This window comes from Zalophus californianus, chromosome 4 (assembly GCF_009762305.2).
Source record: "Zalophus californianus isolate mZalCal1 chromosome 4, mZalCal1.pri.v2, whole genome shotgun sequence".
In the NCBI taxonomy this organism is placed as follows: Eukaryota; Metazoa; Chordata; class Mammalia; order Carnivora; family Otariidae; genus Zalophus; species Zalophus californianus.
Window position 1 is genome coordinate 56,181,442 of NC_045598.1, and position 26,538 is coordinate 56,207,979.

The 26,538-nt window shown below is 39.2% G+C and overlaps 1 protein-coding gene across 5 annotated transcripts; it reads right to left on the reverse strand.

Moving 5' to 3' along the window:
- Positions 1 to 1,172: 1,172 nt before the first annotated feature.
- On the reverse strand, positions 1,173 to 23,051 carry RPE65 (retinoid isomerohydrolase RPE65). 5 transcript variants are annotated; one of them, XM_027581967.1, is made up of 14 exons: positions 22,945 to 23,051; positions 21,520 to 21,602; positions 19,715 to 19,865; positions 17,731 to 17,838; positions 17,487 to 17,628; positions 14,829 to 14,976; positions 13,513 to 13,594; positions 13,154 to 13,286; positions 12,911 to 13,050; positions 11,848 to 11,977; positions 4,391 to 4,505; positions 4,216 to 4,310; positions 3,997 to 4,111; positions 1,173 to 2,849 (listed from the first exon to the last, which is right to left on the reverse strand). In XM_027581967.1, the coding sequence occupies exons 1-14, from the start codon at positions 22,953 to 22,955 to the stop codon at positions 2,698 to 2,700; spliced, it is 1,605 nt and encodes a 534-aa protein (XP_027437768.1). In that variant the 5' UTR covers positions 22,956 to 23,051; the 3' UTR covers positions 1,173 to 2,697. The 5 variants fall into 5 exon arrangements, with proteins under 5 accessions (XP_027437768.1, XP_027437790.1, XP_027437810.1 ...); XM_027581978.1 differs by having other exon boundaries at positions 2,599 to 2,849; positions 3,997 to 4,108; positions 22,945 to 23,048; XM_027581999.1 differs by lacking the exon at positions 3,997 to 4,111 and having other exon boundaries at positions 2,742 to 2,849; positions 22,945 to 23,050.
- Positions 23,052 to 26,538: the final 3,487 nt, after the last annotated feature.

A 26,538-nucleotide genomic window follows, 5' to 3' on the forward strand; every position in this document is an offset into this window, starting at 1 on the left:
GATGATATTTTCAAAAGTTTTATTGACTTGGATATGACAAATATAAGATGAGGGGTGCCTGGGTGGCTCAGTTGTTAAGTGTCTGCCTTCGGCTCAGGTCATGATCCCAGGATCCTGGGATCGAGCCCCACATTGGGTTCCCTGCTCTGCGGGAAGCCTGCTTCTCCCTCTCCCACTCCCCCACTTGTGTTCCCTCTCTCGCTGTGTCTCTTTCTGTCAATTAAATAAATAAAATCTTTAAAAAATAGTTAAAAAAATAAGATGATGTAGTGATGATGTAGTGTATGGTGATTAACATAACATTATAAAATAAAAAAAATAAGATGATAAAAATGGAAAAAACAGAGGTCTCAAACAACTTGTTATTTTTATTTTATTTTAAAGATTTTATTTATTTATTAGAGAGAGAGAGAAGAGGGAGAGAGAGAGAGCACAAGCAGTGGTGAGGGATGGAGGGAGAGGGAGAAGCAGACTCTCCGCTGAGCAGGGAGCCTGAAGTGGGACTCGATCCCAGGACCCTGAGACCATGACCTGAGCCGAAGGCAGACGCTTAGCCAACTGCACCACCCAGGCACCCCACAACTTGTTATTTTAAAAATAACTACTTAGCAACAGGTTTATTTGTCTTAATTCAATTGAATTTTTTCCTTAAACAGATTTATTTGTTTGTAGATGAGATGTGGTTCTCTAGATCCTCCAAATGGGTAGCTCTTAGTTCTTAGAAACTAAGTTTCTCAGAAAGCAGTTTCCTTAATTTTTCAATCTGAATTTCCAAGTTAGTCCCTCTTGCCTGACTTAAACCTCCCTTGTTCTAATTAAAAATTTTAAAGCCCGTCTTCCATTTTTGTCTTAAAAGGCAGGTCCTTAACCTTCTTGGCATAATATTAGCAATGACTATATAGAGAATTCCAATTTTGGTGAAATGGTTTTGGCAGGATGTTACTTTAGTTAGATCTGCCTCTCTCCTATCTTAACAAACACTGGTGATCTCTACAGAGCACAGTGCTCACGATGGGATCCTGCAAAAGGAGGAGAGGTGGGCACACCAAATTGCAAGACTTGTTTCATGGAAAATGAATGGGAATAAGGCAAGGGAGTGACTGGCAAATATAGGAAGGGGCAGCTTTAGGAATTCTCCTAAATCAGGAGATTTTATTAAGCACAAAACTTGGTAATTATTCAGTAATTTATTTCCTGCACTTTTAAAAGAAATGGGTAAATAGCTTTCCTTGTGGAATTATGTTCATGTGCCGTGTCTAGAGACAAAAATTAACAGGCTGATGTTTATCTACAGTCACACATGCCATGTTATTCTCTGGCATCTTCTTTTCTTTTGTGAAATTTCTATGTTTAGCTAGGAACTAGCCACAATGAAAGAATGATTACATTAAAATCCAAAGGAGGGAAAAAGTTGGAAAAGAATAGTACCCAATCTTAATAGTAGTTGAGCTTAGATGAGCTCTGTATGATTTTACGTTATAATTTCTACTTTTCTGTAATTTTAAATTTTCTTTGAGAAGTATGTTTCAATGAGTATTTATAATTTTAAAAATGAGTTTGCATTTTATCTAAATAAAGAAATCAAAAGGATGCATCAAGTACCCTAGTCAGTCTGTTCCTTCAAGCTATTTTTACTTAGTCAAACACAATGCTGATTATCTTAAGTACAATGACATGTAAAACTTCTTAGCATAAAATACACACCAGGATTAAGATATATAATATAATTTTTGTCAATCTCCATTTTCTGCAACATGTAGCAATAAGAGAATAATTTTAAAAGTAAAAGTACTTAAATGTATTAATATCTGAATGTTAATTTTAATATTATCTCTTTTTCTCTCTCTTTGTCTTTTGCTTAGGTCAGCTGATTGCACAGTGCTTAAATATAATTAAACATGAGGCAACATAGTATAACCTCCTGACATTATCTTATACTCTGATTTTAAGTAGAAATTATATTTGTAAGTATTTCAAAAATTATAGTCACTACTATATGTAATTGCTTTGATGTTATATGAGCTTTTAATAGATAACTTAGTCTCTGTGATGTTATTTGGTTAGAGCTGTCAGTCAATTAGAGATAGGCTTTCTTATTGTAAAATCAGAAACAATCAGTAATTGCCTATATTAAATGGAAATGTTAAAGTTCATAAAGCTTGAGAATCTTGGAACAGTAATATACATACACACGTACTTATTACTAGGATTACTCTTAGATGATAGTCCTTGGTTTGTGAAAAAGTTTGGTCTGACATTTAGTAATTAAGCCTTTTTGTATGATACTGCCTTGCCTCAACGAAGCCACATACAAATCAGGTGTAGAGAACTTTGGCTTTTAAATGTTAAAAAATAACTGCAGAAGACGGGTACCTAAAATATACTTTTACAATAGGAACAAAAAAGCTTAATAAATCCACATTCATTTTCTATTTGATTGCTAAATATATAAAGAGTTTTTAGTTATGGTCTGCCTGTCTCACAGAGAAAGTATGATTATCTAAATATATGCTGCTTTTTTTTTAAAGTAATTGCTTGCTCAACTCTGTGCTTTCTGTAAAATATTGCAAAATTGTGTGCATCTGCAAGTTAAAACCATGTAATACAGCAGGCTAAAATTGAACAGAATTTGATTGCAGACCTGACTGTTTTTCTTGGTTTTGTCAATAGAAATATAATGTGCTAGATAGAATGTGCTCAGGATTTTTTGAACAGTCCATGAAAGGTGACAGGGATGTTAATCTCCACTTCAGCCCTGGCAACTTCACTCAAGTCCTTGGCATTCAGAATCAGAAGATACGCAGGCTTTTGTCCTGCCCCAGGGCTCACCACCACACTCAGAACTACACCTGTTAATCAAAAGTAAGTAAGGCAATGTTAGATTAAAAGAAAAAAAAAAAAAAAAGCCCAGGACCATAGATTAAATGTCACTGAAAAAATATAGGAGGTATTATATTGACAAATAAAGAAAACCATATGACTTGGAATCTTGTTCTGACTCTTCCACCATCTGGCTGTGTCATCACCCTGAAGGGATCTTTCAAACTCTTTATGTTCCCTAGACTATAAGCTCCAGGAAGGGAGTGACCATATCTGTCTTGTCCACTGTTGTATCTCAATAGCTACTACAATTACTAGGACATAGTAGGTGTTCATTAAATTCTTATTGATGAATGATCTGTGCTCTTGTCTGTAACATAAGATTTAACATAACCTACTGCAAAAAAAAAAAAAAGGAGTTGTGACAATCACATGAGATTTATATATATTAAAAGACTTTGAAAACAATAAGGTATATTATTTCTGTACTCTCCAAGACCTAGCTAGAAGCTTACTTCCTTCCAACAAAGTGAGAGCAAACCTTTTGCAGTTTTGTCTGGATGGGCTGTATATGTAAAATTGTTCAGCATGAAATGGCTCCATAATTCTTCATTATACTCATTTCTCTGTGGTTTTCCATATTTTAATCCCAGAGAGTGTAACCTACCTTCCTGTCCCAGCTAATCAATAGTTAACAAAGACTAATGTTTTGTCATTGAGTCACTGTGTTATAGGCTGTAGCTCCAGCTTACTAAAAGAAGAAACCCAAAGCAGAGACACAAAGCCTCATTCTCATTCTCTTTGATCTGATAGAATACTCAGTTTTTCTCCTTCGAACTTTATCCTTTTTCAGAAATTTATCTAGGTCAGGGAAGGTAAAAACCTAGAATTCATGCTGTTCTTTCTTCATCCTTCCCTCTTTCATCTAGAGCAGACATTGATGTTCCATATGACACCAGATGGTACTTCAACATTTTTCCATGAGTAATCAATGAGATTGGCCACAAGATGAAACTTATTTTCTAATAAGTTTAAATTCTTCCATGCTGCATTAAATTCAGTAGTATTAAGGATCATATCTGAACATTAGGGAGTAATCACTGTGACTCCTAAGGCACTAGCATATAGAACTCCGATAAAAAGAAAGTGTTCAGACACATCCATTGCTTTCATTACCATCATCTTCCTCCAAGGCATCTGGGTGAGAAACAAAGATGGGTTCTGATGGATATGAATCAGGCTCTTGCCATACCCATGTTTCTTTAGTTTTAACATTCAGCTTACAGAGCTGCTTGTGAGAAAGAAAAATCAATCAATTAATTAGTCGATGTGCTTCACTTGACTAGTATATGACTCAAACTACTTTTCTAGGATTAGGTAAGATGGATTAATTACCCTGTCTGGAACAAAGTGATTCAAGCCAAGTCCATAGGCGTATGTGTAAGGTTTCCCGCCATACTTCTGATAATTGATTTGAGGAAACTCGAATGCTGCAAAATAGAGGACATGCTTAGGAAAACCCACTTAATCTCTGAATGGAACAGTTTGTTCCCTCTCTAAATCATCTCACCTTGGCGAGGCCCTGAAAAGAGAACCTCAGGCTCCAGCCAGATGGTCTCGTCACTGCACAGAATTGCAGTGGCAGTTGTGTTGGGGAGGGTGACTAAGTTCTTGCCTGTGTCAGCCTAAGGAAAACGGATAACAGACACCTCAGTGAGAAGGAGGGAAAACTCAAGCAGCCATAAATGCAGTCTTCCTGAGTTTTGTCCCCTGCATTCTTTGTTTCTTCTATCAATGTGTAGGAAGAAGCAGTGCAGAAAGCTATAGAAACGTAAGCCCAGTAACATAATTGGGAAAGTTGCCTGTGCCTGTGTTAGTTACTGGCTGTGTACCACTGGGAAAGTCATGTAACCTCTAGGCCCTCTAGGCCTTCACATCTCTACAATGAGATAGTCCTCAAAGAAAATTTAGGGCTCTGAGGAAGGGCCTCTGAGGAAAAAAAATTTTTTTTTGTTGTTGTTGTTTGTGTGTTTGGGTTTTTTTTAGTAGAACAGCAAAAGACTTCAAACTCTATGGATTCATTTATAGTGTTTATCTGCTTTACAGTTAGGATATATTTTGATTTTGCTTGAAAAAAATCATACAGTTCTGTTGTCAAATAGAAAAAAATATATAGGAAAACTACTGGATCGGATGTTGTCTAAGATCTCTTGTCACCCCCTTACCCCGACTGGTCATGAGCTCTTTCTAAGAACACATTTATTTTTTAATACCTGTATCAAATACTTGAGTACACGTTTTGTGCTTGACTCTATTCTAGACATTTGGGATAATTCAGAGAATAGGGTTCCTGTCCTCATGAAGCTTGCATTCTAGTTTGGGGACATAAACAATAAATATAATTAATAAAGTATATAGCATATCATGAGTACAGGGAGAAAAAAATACAGCAGAGTTAGGAGGATCAAAAGTGTGAAGTGTAGGTGAGTAATAATTTTAATAGGTGGTCAGGGTGGGCCTCCTTGAAAAGGTGATATTTGGGACAAAACTTGTAGGAGATGAAGAAATCAACAGCACAGATGCCCAGGGAAGAACATTTAAGCAAAGAAAACAGTGCAAAGGCCTGAGGTAGGAGGATGACAAGTGTACTTGATGAACATTAAAGAGACCAGTGTGGCTGCAACTGACTGAGCCTGGGGAAGAGGAAGAGAGGAGGGCAGAGAAGAGATTGTGTGCAGCTTTAGAGGTCGTTTTGAGGACTTGGTCTTTGACTCAGAGTGAGAGATGGGAAGCCACAGAATGATTTGGGGCAGAGGATTGACATGCTGTAATATTTAAAAGAATTGCTCTGGCCGTTCTCTTGAGACTACCCTTGGGAGTAAGGGGGATGCAAGATCGGAATTGGGGACACCAGTTTGTCCAGTCAAAAGAAAAGAGAAATCCAGACTAGGCTAGTAGCACTGGAGTCAGTTAGAAGTGGAAGGCAGAGCCATGAGGTTTTCCTGATAGACAGGCTATGGGGTAGGGAAGAGGCATGAAATTAAGACAGAAGTCAAGGATGACTCCGAGGTATTTGGCCTGAGAATTAAAGGTTGGAGCTGTGGCAACAAAGATGGGGACTGTGCAGGTGGGGTAAATTATTTTGGTAGACGGAGAGAAGAAATTTAGATTTCATCTTATTAAGCATAAGAGGTCTGTTGGACATCCAGATGGAGACATGGAATTGGCAGTAGCACATATAAACCTTGAATTGAAAGGTAAGTTGAAAATGTAAATGTAGGCTGCTTTAAAGCATGAGTCTTTACAAAGGGAGTGAATGTACAAACAGAAGATAGAATGAAGGGCTGAGTTCGGGTGCCCTCCAACATTAAGGGGTCTGTAAAAAAAAAAGACTGAGGATAGCTCACGGGGGCAAGAAGAGTCAAGAGAAGGATTTTGTAAGAGGGCAAAATAATAGCATGATATGAGTGACCCAGTGAAAAAGAAGGGAAAGTAGTGATAAAGGAGAGGGGAGAGAATCACTTGAGGGATGTCCTTGAGTGGGTAAGGAAGGGAAAATGGGAAGGACTACGTCTGGGTGGGATGATAAATAATTCAGTACAAGTCCAGATGCTGGTGGGTGGGTAGATGTGGTGGCAGGAGTCTAACGTTCTTTTTTGATTTCTTTCATTTGTTTCAATAAAATAGGAAGCAGAGCCATCAGCTGAGTATGAGTGTGGAGGTGGGAGGTGTTAGAAGTTTGAAGAGAGGAGGGTGTGAAATACTTAACTAGCAAAGTGGGAGAGTAAATGAAGTTGAGAAATGTAGCAGTGAGATTTGTGGTCAGGTATTTAAAAATGAACCAATTAACATGATTGTGTGTTTTCAGCACTTAATTTCATCCTTAGAGAGATACAAGTGTAGAGTGGGTGGAGAGTTGAATTTAACTAGGGAGGGGGGGAATTGTAGTTTTGACAAATGAGTTCAATAAAGTAAGAAAGAGGCAAGAGAAGTGAGGATCTATATAAGATTAAAATTGTTGACGATGGAATTTTAGTTAAGTAATGAGGAAAAGTAAGTTCTCAGGGGAGTGAGGTATGGTGAGAAGGTAGTAGGTTCAGTGCATTGGAGGTTTCTGGTGGGAGCTGCAATAGGGCAAGTGATCTTGAAAGATAGGAGGTGGTAGTCAGAGCATATCATGCATGAAACTAAGATTATGGAAGAAGCACAGTCATAGGTAATGGCAGGGTCAAGTGTATTTTTGGGACTATGGGGAGTGAGTGGCTGACATAGAATGGAAGACAAGATCAGTGGAAGAGGTCAAGGAACTGAGAGGCCAGGTTGTTGGAAGAATCACCTATGATGTGTATATGGAAATGACCAAGAGTCAGTAGATCCTGGGGAGTGTGACATTGAGCCAGGAGGGGAAGTGAGTGAGTGGTGGTTCATAGACAACAATAGTAATGAGGGGTGTATATATGTATGTACCACTTAGCTATATAATTAGCTGAAATGAGATTAGAATTGGAATATTTTAAGAGTGGATAGGAGGAACAATGAATCTGGAAACAGAGAAGTGGAACAAAGAGAACACCTACCCCAACCCCAGGTCAGATGGCCTAAGGGCTGTAGGAAGAGACTGGAGAGATCAGTGTCCTCAGGAGGGAGCCAGGTTTTTGTTTTTTAAAGATTTTATTTATTTATTTGAGAGAGATAGCGAGAGAGAGATAGCACAAGCAGAGGGGAGAGGGAGAAGCAGGCTCCCCGCTGAGCTTGGAGTCTGACTTTGGGCTCCATCCCAGGACCCTGGGATCATGACCTGAGCCGAAGGTAGATGCTTAACTGACTGAGCCATCCAGCTGCCCCCAGGTTTTGGTTTAAATAATAGAAGGTGAAAGGAACATTCTGAGAAGAGGATAGAGGGGATTTTTCTGGGGGTGTATCGTGAATTAAGAGGGAATAGTAGAAGATTCTTAGGATAGGCAAGGGATAGGAGGTAAGGAGCAAATACAGAAACCATGAGAATTTTATGACATTTTGTGAAATGGAGCCTCAAGGCACTTTGTGGTGTTTTGGAGAAGAAGAGATCAAATGCCTACGTCAGACATATTATTTATATACTTGTACGTTTAAATTGATTATCTTCATTCTATCTTATTTTTTCTATTACTAAATTACATTTTTTATGTAAGAAATCTGTAACATTACTTTTGCTTTCCCCAACAAACTAGCTCCTCATTTGAACTCCCCACCCCCCTTTTTTCCAACAGATGCATTTTTCCTTTAACCCAAAATCTCATTTCTGAGGATCTAATCTATTCATATATCTGTGCATGTATGAAATGACACACATAGAAAGTTATTCCTTATTACATTATCGGTAATAGCCAGACTGGAAACAATTCTGTTGTGCAGCAGTGAGGGACTTGGGTATGTTCACAGAAAGAATACTGTGCAGTTGAAAACAGCAAGATCTTTAGCCTATATATTGTTAAATGAAGAAAGCAGGGCACAAAACAGTGGATATAGAAAGTTACTTTTTGTGTATGAGAATGGGAAATAATTATATATATATTTTCTTATATTTGCATAAACAAACCAAAGAAAAGGAAAGACATGAAAAGTTTCACATAGGAAGTGAATGGGGATGGTATGGACTAGATACAGGAGGAGGGTGGAGTGAGATTTCCCACTTTGCATGTCAGTTTGATTTTTGACCATTTAAATGCACAGCTTATTCAAAAAAACATAAAGATATATTTTAAAGATATTACCATTATCTTGATTAGTAAACTGGCAACTTCACTTATCTTAGACCCTTTTCCCTCCTTAGTCCTACCTCTCCTAATTGATGACCGATTTTTCCCTTCACTGCCAAATTTTTCAAAGTGTGGACTTACAATAACGGCTCCCCTATCCTCCCAGTCGCTCACCTTCAGTGCCTTGAATCCTGGTTTCTGCCTCCCTCACCCTCATCCCTTGGAGATCACCAAATTTGGTGTTTGGCTTTTAGTCTTCATCCTTTTTAACTTGCCCATAGCACAGTGGGCACTGATAAAATCCTCTTGCCCTATCTGATGTGGGATTGTCCTCTCTTAGCTCTAGCTAGGGCTCTTTGGTGACTTTTTCTCTCTCTCTCTTTCTGGTTCCTCTTTTTTGTATTTTCTGTACATGAGACCTCCCAAACTTCTGTGCCTGGCCATCTTTTCTTCTCTTAGCATTTTCTGGGCTATCAAATTCTTCATTTTCAAAATAAGCAACCGTGTATGTTTTTTTTTCTTTTTTAGAAAACTTATTCTAAAGTATGACTTTTCCCTGCTAGCAGTCTCATCTATCTATTCTCATATGTTTGATCATCATTTCAACATCAGTTAACTATTGACCCTGATTGGCCTCACCATGTCCTTCACTGACATATGAAAGCCTATGTGACATCTTTCATGAAGATGTTTTGGTACTGATTTTGTTGTTGTTGATGATGATAGGGGATATTTATTTAATATTTCCTTTGTGTCAAGGACTGTATTTAATAATTAACATATATCAGCTCGTGTATCAGCCACAACAACCCTGTAAGATGGATACAGATAAGGAAAAGGAAATTTAAGAAGGTTAAATGTTTCTCTTCATAGATAGAAGAAAATTTAAGGTTAAATCACCCAGTTAGTAAGTGGCATGGCAGAGCTGAAACTCAAGCCTGGCTGTATATGACTTGAAGTCAACCTCCTTACCCATTATCCTCTCCTTCCTCATAGTTCTGCAATTCATGTTTTTCTCCACAGCTGCTCTGCCCATTATACTCCCTATTTCCAAAGGTATCACTCTAGACACATAGGCTTACAGGATCTCTATGATATTTTGCATGTCTAAGATTTAATTCATCCTGCCATCCAATCAAACGCAAGACCCTTTTAATTCTACCTATAGGAACTCTTATTTTTGTGTTTGCCTGTTCCTAGTACCACTACATTTTTCTCTCACCTGAGTGATTTTAATTGTCTTCTATACCAGGGTCCTATCTCTGTCTTTTGTACACTTCCAGTATCACTTATGCACAACACAGACTTATTTTAGAAAATCACGTTATTGGAAGCTGCAAATGATTCTAGTCATTACTTAGTCCAATTTAGTTAGGTTTCAGAGCTGGCAACTGAACTTAGAGTGATTGAGTGACTTGCTTGGGGAAACCAGACATTTAGTAGAAGAGAAAAGCATGAAAGTCAGTCCACTTGGTACCCAGTCCACCAGCTCTGAACGTGGTTTTCTTCTGTTCAGAAACCTTCACTGCCAAATAAAGTACAACCTCTTGGCCTGGCCTTAAAGCTTTTGAAGAGTACAAGTCTGATTTTTAAGCTTTTTTTTACCCCCCCCATTTATTCCACTACTTATGCTTATGTTCTAACGAATTGGATTGCAGTCAGTTCCCTCTGCTCTTCTGCCCCTCCCCACTTCTGTCTTTTTTCAAACTCTTCCTTCTGTCTTAAGTTGATCTGCTTCAATTTCTTCTGCCAGAATATTGCAAATGACTGTGTTCCATGAATCTCTCAAGTGTGACTGACTGTTCCATTCTCTGAATAGCCAAAGCAATTTATTCCTCCCTCCCACTACTTATCTCTTGCCAACATGTGTTATCATTACCAAGTCACCTTCCTTCTTCCTACTACACTAGGTAATGAGTTCCAGAACAAGAGCGTATCCTATTGATGTACGCACTGAAAGAACTGGTATGATGCCGTGTTACAGTGGTTAATTCATAACTATTGGGAGAGAGTGAAAGCAGGGTCTATGGTGACATTAGACATTTTTTCATCACTGAAGTTCTCTATTTCATAATTGGGTGGTCTTTCTTCAGGCAGTGATGACTACACATTTATGAAAATCTTTCCTTTTTCCTCTTTTTGGATGTGAAGAGAGTGAGGTAAGGGGTATTCAAATTAAATGATCTTCCTTCCTTAATTTAAAGATGATTGTGATTTTCTCATTACTAGTAAAATAAGAGTTTACTAAAATCATTGGACTCATTCATTTGTTATTTTTGTGGGCACTCAGCTAAGTACCAGAGATATGTTTCCCAAGGGCAAAGTTAGAGTGCTTAAAGCCCCATACAATGTCATTCCAACCTTCTTTCCAGTCCCTCTGCCCAATGCCCATCTCTCATCTGCTCCTAATGTACCAGCTCCACCAACTACTTTATATTTTTTTTTATATTCAGTTTTGCCCCTTTAAACCTCCCTGCCTTTGTAGAAGCTCATTTACCTAACTACCTAATGCCCCACCTCAACTTCCTCCTCCTTTCTTATCCTTCATAGAGCTTACATACTTGCTTAAGAGCAGTAGTGTCTGGTTCTAAATTGGGTTTATTTTCCACTATATTTGATCTAGTTTTGAGTACAATGTTTTATATGCCGTGTAGCTGCCTTACCCACTTTTGTGTATATATCTCATATAAACATAAATGACAGTGTATGCTCATGTATCTATTGTGAAAATTCTATTTGTCTTGATTTTGACTGGCATTCTATTACACAAAAACTTCTTGATGTTAATCTAATATTCTAAAAAGACAGCCACTGAATACAAAGAAGAAAAAGTAGAAATAAAAAGATGACTGCCAAAGGCTATTAATGATGTTTGTCCTCTATTGACATTTTTAGAAGGTTTGCAGAAAACCAAAATAATGGGCTGATTTCCCTAAAGGGGTACTTTTTAATGCTTCATTTCTTTAGAATTTCAAATTATTTAAATTATTTATATTATTGACAGAGGATCCTAGGAATCAGTGGTCTGCACTATTCACTGAGAAAATATATTTTGAAAGGATTTTGCAAATGAAAGAACAGCGCATCAAAACCTGGTTTTCATTTTGGCTCTGCTGCAGTTGGCTTTTGCTAAGTCATATCACTCTTTTGAGCTCTAGTTTCTTGAGGGGAGTTGAATTAGTGTATTTTTAAAGTTCCTTCCAGCTTTGAAATTTCAAGATTTTATGTATAAACATAAGGCAGGAGAACAAATCTGGATATATCTGAAATCTGTGTAGAGGGCAGTTACCTTGTCAATATTCAGAGGAAGCACGTATCTCCTCACTTCAGGCTGGGGAGCTTTTCTGGCATTTTTTTTCACCTCTTCCCAGTTCTCACGTAAATTGGCTAAATATAAGTAATTATAAACAAATTCAAATCTGCAAAAGTAAGAAGTCAGACATGAGCACAGACAATTGCAAATAATTTCAGAGAGATGATCCATGCCTTTTAAAAGAACAACTGCCTGCCTATTCTGTATAGCCTTTTTTTTTTTTTTTTTAAGATTTATTTATTTATTTTAGAGAGAGAACAGGCAAGCAAGCACGGTGTAGGGGGTAGGGGTAGGGGGGAAGGGCAGAGGGGGAGAGAGTCTTAAGGAGACTCTGTGCTGAGCGTAGAGCTGAGGTCAGGCTCGCTTCCACCAACCCTGAGATCAGGACCTGAGCTGAAACCTAGAGTCGGACACTTAACCGACTGTGCCACCCAGGCGCTCCAACCTGCCTGTTTTTTTATTCTCCAACCCAGAAACTGCTAATGACCCAAGTATATTAGAGCCATTTCCTCCTGTCCATGCTGCACGAAAAACAAACAAACAAAACAAAGAAACCTGCCTCACCAGTATGTTTACATAAGAGCAGCTTTTGATACTTTCTGTTCTGTTTCTCCATCATCATCCTGTGTCTTTATGGGCTACTATCTTTTTAAGTGACTTGGTATTCTCAAGAAAGCGTGCCTCATTCATCCAAACCCAGAGTGGGTGGAGTTCAAGGCCCCACAGGGGAACTTGTCAAGTTGCAGTGAGGTTAAGTTTAAATTTACTTATCAGGGCATAGCACCTTTTATTTTCAGATCAGGTTCATAGACCTGATCAGTTTTCAATAATTAACCAGGGTTTGATGTTCAGTTTATGATTGCTTCTGATTACCTAGCCTCCCTACTGCTTTTTCAATTATATTCTGTGACTTAAGCACACTTCTTGCTTTTTTTTTAGCTGTAATTCATATTAAATATTGAGAGCAGCATCTCTGAAAATGGCCCCTAATTTCTAGGCATGACTGGGAGGTGTAACATTATCCAGTGTCCTTTCTTACCCTTTCCAGCAACAGAGATCCACAATCAGAAACTCATTGTCTTCATAAGTATTGATGTGATGGAAGAGATTAAAAGAAGAGGTCCTGTATTTATTATTGAGATACTTTCTTCTTTTTTTGTCAGCGATATGAAGCCAAACCTTGAAAAGTGAGGAGAATATGTTGATGCATTTAAAAAGGAAAACATTATACATTATGAAACATCTTCTTTGGAATCATAAACTTGACAGATGCACAACTTACCCCCATGGTTTCATTGGACTCAAAACAATCCATGTAGTTGGCTCCCCAAAGACTCCATGAAGAAAGGAACTTGAATAGGTTAATTTTGACTGGCGTCTCCACAAAAACAATATAGTTGGGAGTCAAACCAAAACTGTTTAGAAGCACAAATAGACTTGTGAATGGGAAGGGCCGATTCTCAAACCACAAAGAAATATGTGCACATGAGGTATGAATCAACAGTGCCTACATGAGATTAATTACATTTAAATTTAGGTTTCTGCAAGAAAATGTCGTGATCAGGATTGGTATCAAAGGTAGGCAAAGCAGATCTTTAAACTTGAGTTTTCCTGAAGATTCATAGCAGGCCTTCAAGTTACCTATGGACGTAAGATGGCTTGAATCGGTCACTGCAGGGGAATTGTACAACGACCTCTGACTTGCTTATTGGATCTTCCTTGTCTGAAATAAAGCGGTTTTAAAAGGCTTTGGAAAAGCCTTTTTTTTCCTCTTTTAATACAAAGCATTTAGAACAGCTTATGCAAGTAAAGAAATACATTTTCAGATCTTGATTTTTTTTTTTAGGGCTTATTTTCCTTTCCTCAGTCATTGGCATTTCTTAGGGAAATTTCACGTGGAGCTACAGTCACCCAGGAAAATCCAAACAGCAGCAGATTTGGAAACGTGTGCTCAGTGTTGTGGCAGGCAGAGGACCGTGGGGTCCCATCTTAACAACTGGAGGTGGTAGGTGCTAAGTCAGTGAGTAAGGTAAAAATGTAGTATGATGAAAATGCCTTTTGTAATCCCTTAAGTTACCTGTAAAGTATATGTGGGTTTGTCTCATTAGTTCTGTACAGTAATTCTTAAGCACAGTAAAGTTTGTTTCCTACTATGTTAGTGGTCTTCAAACCTTAGTGTGCATCAGAATCACATAAAGAGTGTCTTAAAAGAGTAATCGTGGGTCCACACCCAGAATTCCTCCTTCAGTCAACCACTGGTGGGGCTCTGGATTTCTAGCGGCTTCCCCAAGTGATGCTGCCGGTCTAGGGACTACAGCTTGAGATCCATGCTATGCAATACTAAACTATATATTCAAATATATATATATATTCAAATATATATATATATATATTCAATCTATATATATTCAAATAATTCTGTTGCCAAGATGGTTATCAAACTTCTGGCAGTGAATGGAGGATGAATGGAGAATTCTAAAGAGTACTCTCTTTTCTGTTTTAATATTATTTCTCTATAATATTAATATGAGTTAATAGATTTGTTTGTGGCTTTGGGAATTAAAAACACAGAATACGTAGTACCTTCTCATGTATGTGTGTGTGCTATGATGCATATGCATATGTTTGTTTAAAAATTTAATTTTGCCTGGAACATGAATAAGGGCTCAATAAGTATTTCCTGAATTTGAATCTAACTCTTATATGAGCAAATACTCATATACACTACATTTTTGAAACATTGTAGAATATGATTTGGCCACTTGCTTTCTATATTTTCAAGTCGTCATTTTCTGCTACCGTGCTTCTGGGCATTGGTCCCTGGTAGAGCAATCGGAAAGTAATTTAACTGTGCATCTATAATGTGATCCTGATATTCTGATCTGGTAATCCCATTTCCGGGAATTTTCTCACAATATAGATACTTGTTTTAAGAAGAGTCAAATTGGTAAACTGACCTGCTTGTAGTGGAGGGATCTTTACAATATTGTAGGCAATTGAAAAATTTTTCCCAAAGCAATTACCAATGTTGTAAACAGTTCCATCACTTTCAATATGGGGGTGAGCAGTGGCTCCATTGACAGAGACATAGTTGCAAAGATCAACCTATGGAAGGAGAACAGATGTCATCCGTGTAAAGAGAAACGCTGTTTTACCCTGTGGTCTCTAGGTCTGACCTTACTGCTACCACTTGCATCCTCACCCAAAATGCATTTTCTCTTTCTTCCATCTTTCTGGGTTCTACCCTATTTCAAGTCTGCCTGAGTTCCTATTTTCAGTGCACAGCTTTCCTCTGACCCTCATGCTGAGCCCCAAACCTCTGAAATCTTGGAGATTCTTGACTGTGTTCTTCAGTGTATACCATACACGGTTCTGGTTAGTTACTTTCCTTTTGCACATGCAGATTGTTCTCAAACTGATAATGTGATTCCTGGGATTTCTTTATATCTCCCCTATTGTATTAGATGAATTGTGTGAAATTGCTGAGATATACAATAATTTTTATTTTACAAAAATGGCCATTTTGTATAGTATAACCTAAATACCAAATCCAGTGGCTTGCACAGAGTATAAATTTGGAACTGAAAGAAACCCCAGAATTCTATTTAGTACAGAGTCAACCTAAATAGACTTCAGGAGAACCATGAATCTCCTGGAATTAAATGCAAATGTTTTGGAGAAAAGATTTAGCGCTTTAATTCAATTTGGAGTCTCATAAGAAATTCAGAATCACAAATCTAGCATAAATCTCTCTGTGTACAGAAAGAGAAATTGAGGTCTAAGAGAGGTCAAGTGATTTTTTTCAAGGATACAGAGCCACACACTGGCAAAATCAGCACTAGAATGTCTACCATGACTTGCTCAGTACAGATTTATTGAATGAATAATTGATGAGGTATATATTTAACCAAAATTCTTTCTATTTGATTAGGAGAATATGTTTTAAAGGGAGTTTTTAGTATTCTTATTTAAATAACAAGTAAGACATTCATTCGTTCGATCATTCATCAAGTACTCATTGAACTTCTATTATTACTATACCAGGGTCAAGAATTCACTCTAGATTTGTGCTGCCCAAAATGGTAGCCACATGTAATTTAATGTGGATTGATTTTGATTAGATAAAATTTTAAATTTAGTTCCTCAGTCACATTAGCCACATTTCAGGTACTCAGTAGCACTTGGAGAATGCACATAGAGAACACTGCCGTCATTGTAGAAAGTTCTATTTTATAGTACTGTTAGACCAATAAGCTGGTATATAATATAGTGTATTGCTGGTAAATGCAAAATGGTATCTGTAGAGAAGGGTCATCTAACCCAGACTGGGAGATTAGACCAGGCTTCCCAAGGGCAATGACTCCAACTAATGCTTGAAAGACAAGTAAAAGTTAGCCAGGTGGAGAAGGATGACAGGTGTTTCAGGGAGTGGGAACCCTAACGTACAAGCATTGAATTGTGAAATAGTAGGTGCTGTTTGGGGATTACGAGTCTGTAATCTGTGAAAGGCATGCACGGAGGAGGAGAAATAAGAACCAGTCAGCCACAATGTCCTGTTTGGACTTTATCTTGGGAAATGTGGGTGCCTCAGATAGAGTAACACATTTATACTTGTATTTTAGAAAAATTGCTTCTACTGAATTAGGGACGTTGTATTTAAGAGAATCAGGCTGGAGGCAAAGGCACTGATTAGGAGGCTATTTTAGTAATAGTAATAAAAAAAATCAAGTTTTGAAACTATATTTTTATATGAAGTCAAGGCACACTGATACAATGAAACTTGACCCCCTAATAAAGGCTATCTTCGAGCCGTGAGCCGTACATGAACTTTACATTTGCAGTTATAGTACCATAGCAATTTGAGTACAGATTCACTCATCAGAGTTAAATGAATGGTTTAGAATTCAGTTTCAGTTCTTCTCCAAATTATCTAACACATACCCTTATACAATTACAGACATACATCAAAAACAAGAAAGAGTTATTGAAGAGGATATGTTAAGCCTTAGTAAATAGTCTGCTGAGAATTATAAATTAGCTAGTGACATTGAGACCTAGGGTTGGGACTATTTTTCCTTTCTATTTCTCCTACACTGAATTTCTAGTTCTGGTTCTTAAATTCCACCTAACTTGTCTCCTAGCTATCCCTTATCTCTTGTGTTCTCCCATATAGTTTATGCATGGCTTCCAGATTAAGTATCCTAAAGCACAGCTCTGCTTACACCATTTCTCCAAGCAAAAACTGCCAGTAGCTTCCCATTAGCTAAACAACTTATTCCAAGTTTTTGTCTTACCCAGGTTGTCTTTACCTATTGATAGATCCTTTGCACCTAGTATAAATTCTGATACATGGCAGGGACTCAGTTTGTGTCACAAATGAATGAACACATATGTTAGGCATTTTATAAGGTTTTCCTCCAACCCATATAATAAGTGTTTAAAATTTCATAGAGGAAGAAACAAAAGTTTGCCCTGTGTCACATAGCTAATTGTTGATGACAAAGCAAGGAGGTGAAAATCTATCTGGCTCTCATGTTCTTTCCCCCAAATTGCAGTTAATTCTAAACTGCACATTCTAACTTCTCGAGCAATGCTGCCTGAGCATTGTGTCCTACCTGCTTAATTGTCTCCAAGGTCTCGGGATTAATCTTTGTAATGAAGTTGGTCTCTGTGCAGGCATAGTAATCTTCCCCTACTGGGTAGACGTTAACAAGGGCATTGTCAGTGACCTCCACTCCTCGAAAGTAAGAAAAAAACCTGCAGAAGCAAATGGATTTTTCAGTCCAGTAACTTTCAAGCCGTGAGAGAAAAGGGCTAATGTAAAATGTCTTTAATAACATGCAGTCAAGTTTCAGTAACCTGGAAAATATATTCTTGCAGGGATCTGGGAAAGCACAGGTGCCAAATTCCGTTATGACGATTCTTTTCTCAGTCATTGCCCGGACGTAAGCATCAGTGCGGATGAACCTGAAGGACACGGAGACATGGGAAAGGGTCATAGGCACGGGCAATCAGTGTGGTCCATATGGAGCTGAGAATGGTCATTCCGTGTGTCCTTAGCAAGTTGGAACCATAAATCCACAACATGAAGAATGAGGAGTATTGTCAGGTCACTTTCTCAGAGTGACTAAGAGAGAAAGAGACAACGTGCTATGAGCTTAAGTTTATGTCTTATAAACCTCACAATGACAGATGAGGAAATTGAAGCTCATGGCTTGGACTTGTCATGTCCAGCAGAGAAGTTAAGCCATTGACATATGTGATGGAGCTGGATTAGAACTCAAGTTGGCCAGGGCCAGGAAAGGTGCATTTCTCCATATCACACTATGCAGCCTCCATGGGTGGTTCACATAGGACCTCTGACTTCCTGTAGCCTGTAACATATCAACCTAACACTGAATGGAGAAATACAGAACATGGTGTGCCGAATTATATTCCTTTCAATCTCCCTTATGTCACTCTTGGTTTTTTTCTTCGATTTAAAAATTTATTTTGCTAGTTTTAAAAGTAGGTGTTCTTGAATCCAGTATCTTGCACAGACAGAACTCCGCAACCATATCCCATACGTTGCCTAGGATTTCTCATGTAGAAAGCCAATTAAAATCTGATTTTGCATTTCTTCCAATGCATATAATAAAGTTTAAAATTTCATGAATGAAGAAACAAAGTCAAGAAGAGGAAAAAGTACCAAGGTCTTTAGGGGGCATATGAAAGCTTCGTCGGACTTTAGCTAAATTTGTGCTTGACCTGATCTATTTCTCTTCTATTACAGTCTGAGTTATCCTGACTATAGCAAACCTTCATTTGCTCTTCCTTTTGGTGTCTCTTCAGAATTCCTGATACCTGTGGTGATCAACAAAGCCTCTAACGGGTCTGACTATTAAAGCAAAAGCAATTTATTGTTGTGTTAATGGATACTTGGACTGAAGGCTTAGACCTCGGGGCCTTTTTGCAACAATCTTCTGTTCTTAGAAAACTTATTAATAATACATTATATGTTAAAAAAAAAGAAGAAAGTAAGAAGGGAAAAATGAAGGGAGGGGAATCAGAGGGGGAGATGAACCATGAGACTGTGGACTCTGAGAAACTAACTGAGGGTTCTAGAGGGGAGGCGGGTGGGGGGGATGGGTTAGCCTGGTGATGGGTATTAAAGAGGGCATGTACTGATTGGAGCGCTGGGTGTTATAAGCAAACAATGAATCATGGAACACTACATCAAAAATTAATGATCTACTGTATGGTGACTAACATAACATAATAAAATAAAATTAAAAAAAGGAAAAACATTTTGAATAGTGATAAAAAAAGAAAAAAGGAAACATCTTTCTTGTATCATTATGACATAATTTGGCCCTTCCCTCTCTGTGCCACCCCTCCCTCCTACCCAGGGGCCTTTCTGATTATTAAAAAAAAAAAAAAAGAGTCAAGAGAACCAGTGGTCTAATAATTATAACAATAACTATAATAATAGCAACTTATTATTACTGCATGCTTTCCAGGTACTTCATTTAATCCTTGTAATGACCCCTGAAGTAGAATTTTAGAGATGACAAAACCAAGAATTAGAGATTAACATCTTGCCAAAGGTTGCCCATTTAGGCAAGTGGTGTTTGGTAGATGTAGAATTTGAAGCTGGCCTGTTGGGCCCGAAAGCCCTAGTCCTTAGGTTCTTCTTTATCATCGCACAGCTCCCAGGTATCTATGCAAATGTCCTGGGTCAGTTGATTCTGAGAGGAAGCAAATCTAGAAGTCGCCTCTTGGGTTCAAGAGGTTGAGAAACATGTAGGAGGAGGAGCTAAGCTAGGCCCCACCCCCAGGAGGAGTGGGACCTGGCATTCTTTACCTTCTATGATATGTGACATGTCCTTCTTTAAAGTCAAACTTGTGCAGGAGGGCTTGCCCATCAAACAGGTGGTAAAATGGTTCAGATCCAACTTCAAAGAGTCCTGGCCCACATCGAAGGAGACTGCCAGTGAGCCAGAGGGGGATCCTGCCTGTGATGAAGGTGAGACATAGAGCATTGTTTCTTACCCCTGCCCTTTGCTGGGCACATCCCTAGCAAGGGGTGGTGATTATATTAGCCCCTCAGTTGGGCAGCCTCTTTGTAATGCTGATAGTGATTTTCATTCCCAGCTCTCACCGGGGGCGGCCCTTACAAAATGCTTGCTGACTTGACTCCCCTTTTGCTAGGAGACCAAGTGGTGGGAAACGTTGCAATGCCTGGGTTTGGTGGGACAAAGACAAGGAAAAGCACCTAGGGACTCTGGAGGAAATGGGAGGACAATGGGGCTCCGCCCCTAACAGATTTCCCCAGACACCAACATATTTGCCTTTTTACCGTCTCACTTTTAAGAATTTCAAATTTCTTGATGTATTTTGATGGAGTGAGGGGTAGGAAAGGTGGATTAGGAATAAGGATCAAAACACTAAAAAAAAGGTGTTTCTATAGAAGAAGCCATCTAAATGGCAACAAGAATACTGGCTTTTTAAAACCTATTCCTTGGAGGTTATGGGCTACTGTCCAGGTGATTAACCTCCTGAAGGAGAAATTGCACAGGGCTGGCTGTCAGAGACCTGGATTCTGGTTCAGGATTTGCCACATGCCATCTCTGGGGCTCAGTGTCCTCATCTGCAAAATGAGGGGTATACAACAAAAGCCATAAGGCCTTTCAGTTTAAGCAGTTAGGTCTGTGCCCTTGTATCCTTTGGAAAGTGCAGTGTTTGCTTAATCCTTACAAATTTTTTTTAAACAAATGGATTATTTCCTGCAGTTCCATTTCAGCAGCCTGCTTCATAAGAATGTATAATTCTGATAAAACCTTTAAGAAGGCATGACTTAACTAATGACACAACATACATTTGATTGCTAGAACCTGAATTGTTAGCATCAGAATCTAGCTGAGAGAGAACATTTAGCTTCTCCCTTTTATTTTACAGAAGAGGAAATGGGAGGAAAGAGACTTGCCATTCCAAGCAAGGATGACGTATGGGTCACGTGATGTCTTTGGATAATGCTAACAATAGTAATAATAAACAACCACTTAGTGGCTGCTTTATTTTGGACACTAGGTGAATCTTTCAGTTATCCTACTCAATCTTCACAATATCCCCATGAGGGAAAGTTTGGTTTTTGATAGGTAAGGGAACTGAAACTCAGAAAGTTTAAGTAACTTGTAAGATTCCCAGCTAGTAAAATAATGGAGCTGCAATTAGCTGCAATTATCACCACATCTGTCTGATTCCAGAAGCAATACAACAGGCATGAAACCTACCACCCTTTATTGTAATATTTCCAGATGCTTGTCACCTGGTCCTCACTTATCCAGACACTGGAATATAATGGAACAGACATTTCTAGGAAACTGACTATGTGCCAGGTACTGAGTTAGGCACTGACAGTTTCAAGATGACAAAAGATGTAGTCCCAGTCCTTAAGGAATTCCACTTAGACAGCATGTTTCTCCATTAGGGAAATAAAAGGTAAATGAGAGGAAATGGGTTTCTGGCAGAAAAGGCCCACACCTCCAGATTCCCCTCTCTGGAGCCCACAGGGGGAACCACCACTGAGAGATGCCAATGAATAAAAAGCCAGAGAAGAGGGATCTTGACAAAAATAGAGAAGATGCTTTCAAGACTGGTGAGACCAACCTGTAACATGAGCTGTGAGCGGTGAGGACAGTTCCTCCACAGTTTCGAACAGTTTCTTGTAACCACCAGCAGGATGTTCAACTCTGAAAAGGTGGAATAATTGGGAAGAAGCCCACGTTGGTACTCAGAGAAGTCCCCTAAGACAGAGGCAGAGCTCCAGGAGAAAAAGCATTCTCTGGTTCAATGTCAGAGCACCACCGCCAGTCTAGCCTTTGCTTGGGCAGGGGACAGAAATGTCCTCAGGTTTCCTAGTGGGGGCAGGTGGGTGCTGGGTCAGTGCTCTACTTTTGATGTCGGGGGAAATGACCTCCCTTTTATTTATTTATTTTCTCTCTCTCTCTTTTTAAAATTTTATTTATTTTATTATGTTATGTTAGTCACCATACAATACATCATTAGTTTTTGATGTGGTGATCCATGATTGTTTTTGTATAACACCCAGTGCTCCATGCAAAACGTGCCCTCCTTAATACCCATCACTGGGCTCATCCATCCCCCCACCCCCCTCCCCTCTAAAACCCTCAGTTTGTTTCCTGGAGTCCATCATCTCTCATGGTTTGTCTCCCCTTCCAATTTCCCCCTTTTAATGTCACAGTGAACTTAATTCTGCCCTCTGCAGTCTTCCCACATTTCTGATGACAAATCCATTAATCCTGCTGCTATCACTTGTCTTCCCCCAGAATTACCCTGTCCTGTCGCTACTCTAAGTGCACTGAATCATTGATTCTCTTTCCTTATCCCTCTCCCTCCAAGAGTTGGGAGATGACAGCTTTTTGGGTCAGTAACTCACTCTGTTATTCACCCATATTATACCATCATCTCTTCCTATCATCCTATTTCTTCGCCAATCTCCAAGAGCTATGGTTCTCTTTAAAAATAGGCTGACTAGGAGATTCAGGTTTCATATTTTTATTTATTTCTTACCTCCTCACTTTGGCTTCATTTTATAACTTCTTAGAGTGGGGACTCTGACCAGACTCCTTATTTATGAGAGCTATCTTTCATTAAGCACTTACTATGTGCCACACACCATAAGGAGAATTTTGTATGCTCTTAGCTCATTTAAATGTCACAGTACCACAATGGGGAAAATATGGCTCTTATGCTCATTTGATATCTAGAAAATCGTAGACTGAAAGGTTAACTCCAAAATCACACAGCCAGGAAATGGCTGCAACCTAGGCCAGCCTCATCACAACATCATGCTCACAACTGTTTTCAAGGCCCATTCACAAAAATCCCACAGTAATTTACACCCCAATTCTAGATAATTTGCTTCAATATGTAAATAGGAAGAAACTCTCCCCTCAAGACCTGAGGCGGCCTCCCATAAGCAGGCCATCAATCCTCTTCAGGACCTCTTGAAATAGCCCATTTACCATCGACCCACTAAGGCATTTAAAAACACCTCCCAGAGATACTTACTGGATGGACATTTTCTCTCGGTGGAGGATTGAGAGTTCTGGCACCAAGTGCAGAATGAGGAAGCAAGTCCTCAACCAGGGGCTTTATATGCTTTCTAAGTCTCTCTGAAAGGAATTAGGGCTTTCCCACCCCCTCAGCTGAGAGAAGGGGAACAGAAGTGGCTTTCAGCACTCAGATCCTCCTGATGCTTCAGCATTATTTGGGCTTGCCGTTCCCATAACAGCTTTTTGGCTGTTTTCCAGAGACCTCAATCCTTCCCAGAGAGAATGACAAGTGGATTGGAAAGAAAGGAGCTGTGTGGGAGTGGCTAGCGTCAGGACTGAGCTGATCCGGGTCACCCCACTGGAATCTGGCATCATTCTCTGGCCCTGACCTACCTCTCATCTTCACTCTCATGGATTCCTTCACTTAACTTATTTTTTAAAACATCTATTACATATCGTCTATGGGCCAGACAGATGGGTACTGTCCCTGTCGTCACAGATGTTGTCACTCTGCAAGGACAACAGGAAACTAATGAACTATTCAATAACATTTTATAAGTGTTATGATTGGAACAAGTATGGAGTGTTATGGAAACACACTGTAGCGCCTCCAACCCTCTCTGGTTGCCTTATTGGCCCCATTCATCACCCTAGTTAGAATGAGGCTGAAGATTTTTTTTTAAATAGCATTTTTAATATATCAATAATTTTCTATGCTTTTCAAAGAACCTTTTTGAAGACATAAAAATATCACAGATCATTTCATAATAATAGTGAATAGCATTGCAATTGTTGAATAAGAAAATACATAGTGATATTAACTGAGTATAAATGTATAGTATATCAATCACAATTGTAACAAAATAAAAATTCAAAAAGTAGGTTGATATTTTTATATAACCTATAAATTATGATGTATACATTAGTCTACATCTAGACGTCTTGTAATAACTCTCTATGGACTTATAGGGCTTTTTTAAAAAATTTTATTATGTTATGTTAATCACCATACAAATACATCATTAGTTTTTGATGTGGTGATCCACGATCCATTGTTTGTCTATAACACCCAGTGCTCCATGCAGCACGTGCCCTCCTTAATACCCATCACCGGGCTAACCCATCCCCCACCCCCCTCCCCTCTAGAACCCTCAGTTTGTTTCTCAGAGTCCATAGTCTCTCATGGTTCATCTCTCCCTCCAGTTCCCGTCCCTTCATCTTTCCCTTCCTTCTCCTAATGCCCTACATGCTCTTCCTTATGTTCCACAAATAAGTGAAACCATGTGATAATTGACTTTCTCTGCTTGACTTATTTCACTTACCACAATCTCCTCCAGTCCCATCCATGTTGATGTAAAAGTTGGGTATTCATCCTTTCTGATGGCTGGGTAATATTCCATTGTATATATGGACCACACTGAAGATTTTTTTTAAAGATTTTATTTATTTATTTGACAGAGAGAGACACAGCGAGAGAGAGAGCACAAGCAGGGGGAGTGGGAGAGGGAGAAGCAGGCTTCCCGCCAAGCAGGGAGCCCGATGTGGGGCTCGATCCCAGGACCCTGGGACCTGAGCCGAAGGCAGACACTTAAAGACTGAACCACCCAGGCGCCTCGAGGCTGAGGATTTTATGTCCTTTAGATTTGCTGAGGATGAAACCCTTTTCATCCCCGCACTTGTCACTAGTGCCTGTTTGTTCTGCACCTCAGCACTATTTCCTTCACATTTCCATCAGCTTTAGTTGTTTGTCAGCACAGACATGGTGCTGCCCAAAGGAGTCCCTGGAAACAAAGTATCTACTCTACCAGCTGACAACTTTAATATTTTTTGAGAAACCCATTATCCATTTTGAATTTAAGAAGTGGTTATGACTATTAACCCTAGACCTCCTCAGTCAAACAACCTGAGCATTCCCAAAATAGAAGATAGGAGCTTCATTTCCCAGCCTGCCTTGCAATGAGGGCAAAGGCATGTGACTGGGGCTTCACCAGTCGGAGGAAGGGGCAGAGGTACTAGTGGTAGCCCCTGGTGTCCAGCACCAGCTAGGTCTCTGCCCATCCTAGGCTGTCATAGTGTCTCCAGTGGAGCCATTCTACAGTGGACCCTGGAGTATTATCACTGGCCTGGTATTCTCCAAACCCCATACTTTAGCCATATCAGAGATTCTGTTAGCTACCTAATAAAATTATTTGTGTAGCTGCTTGATGAACTGAAATTGGTTTCATTGTTTACAACTAAGAGCTCTGTCTCTATAAAATGATGGTAACACAGGATACTGTAGTATCACATAGGATGAACATCTGTATTGGTATATGGAGGTCCCAGAGGGATTTTTGAGGAAGTCTCTAAGCTGAGATAAGGAGAATATGTAAAAGTTAGCCAGTCAAAGGGCAGGGAGAAGAGTGTTCAGACATAGCCTGTAGCATTCACCAAAGTCTAGAAGTGAGTGTGATTTGGGGAAATGGCAAAAGATGAAGCCAGATTTGAGATGACCATAAGCCAGATTTTGTAAAGCTTTGTAAACTATGTAAAGAAATTGAGACCCATATCATGAGAACAGAGGGAATCACTGGAATGTGGTATTCAGAAGAGTAATACCATCTGATTTGCATTTTATTAAGACTACTTTGAATACGTTGTATATAATATATTGGAATGGGAGATTTGGGCAAGATAAATCAGAGACCAAACAAGTGAAGGTAACTGATGTGATGCATTGGGGTTGGATATGAATGGTAAGATTCAAGAGATATTTCAGAAAAGGACTGATCACATTTTGTGCTTGGTAAGTACACTGAGGAAATGAAAGATAGAGAAAGGATGACCGCTTGGTTTCTGGATTGAAATATGGTACAAATACTTGAGAAAGTATACACTGTGTGTGTGTGTGTGTGTGTGTGTGTGTATGTGTGTGTGATGGAGAGATGTTTTAGAGATGCAGAGAGAATGAATTCTGATTTTGATAAGTTTGTTCAAGAGATGACTGGGGGCTGTAATAGTTTGAAGGCTTCATAGGGAAGTAGAGCGAGTTGGCATCTGAAGGACTGGCAGGGTGTGGACACAGAGCGGATGGACAGGGTATCTGGTGATGGGAGCAGAGTGAGAGAGGGCAGAGTAGGCAGTTTGGGAGGCAATGTTCAAAGGAATTTCTATCTCTTGTACTATTTCTGTTGGATTTTGTTTTCTCAGAAGTGTCTCTTCTTGAATAGAATTATGGGCCATGTTGTGATACCTATATACTGTCAATCCACTGAGGAGAAATTCCAGGAATGTCAGAACCCAGCTGCTTTTCTTCATTTTCACCTTCCATTGAAAGGGGCCAAAGCAGAGGCTTTGTGGCAGCCAGGTGCTAGAAAACCTACACCAGCTGAGTGACGAAGCATTGACAAACTGCATTTTCTATTGAGGAGCATTTTTGGGAGATGAAAACCAACCTGACTGGTGACCATGACTATACCAAATGCCTTTCGTAGGTATTCCTTTGATGCCCTTGGTATTCCGGGGCCGTAGCCACGTTGCTTAATTGTAGGAATGGATTTTGGTGATTTTTGTATTTAGTTTTGCATCTGTGGTAGCCTTTATTCTCCAGCCTATTTCAATCCTAGAAGTC

Excerpts from the sequence above, each read along its gene's own strand:
- RPE65 (XM_027581967.1), bottom strand. Across the intron at positions 13,595-14,828 it reads GATCCCTCCACTACAAGCAG|ACAAGGAAGATCCAATAAGC; the intron begins GTCAGTTTACCA and ends GCTTTATTTCAG. Across the intron at positions 2,850-3,996 it reads TGCCTTGGAGGAAGATGATG|GTGTAGTTCTGAGTGTGGTG; the intron begins GTAATGAAAGCA and ends TTTGATTAACAG.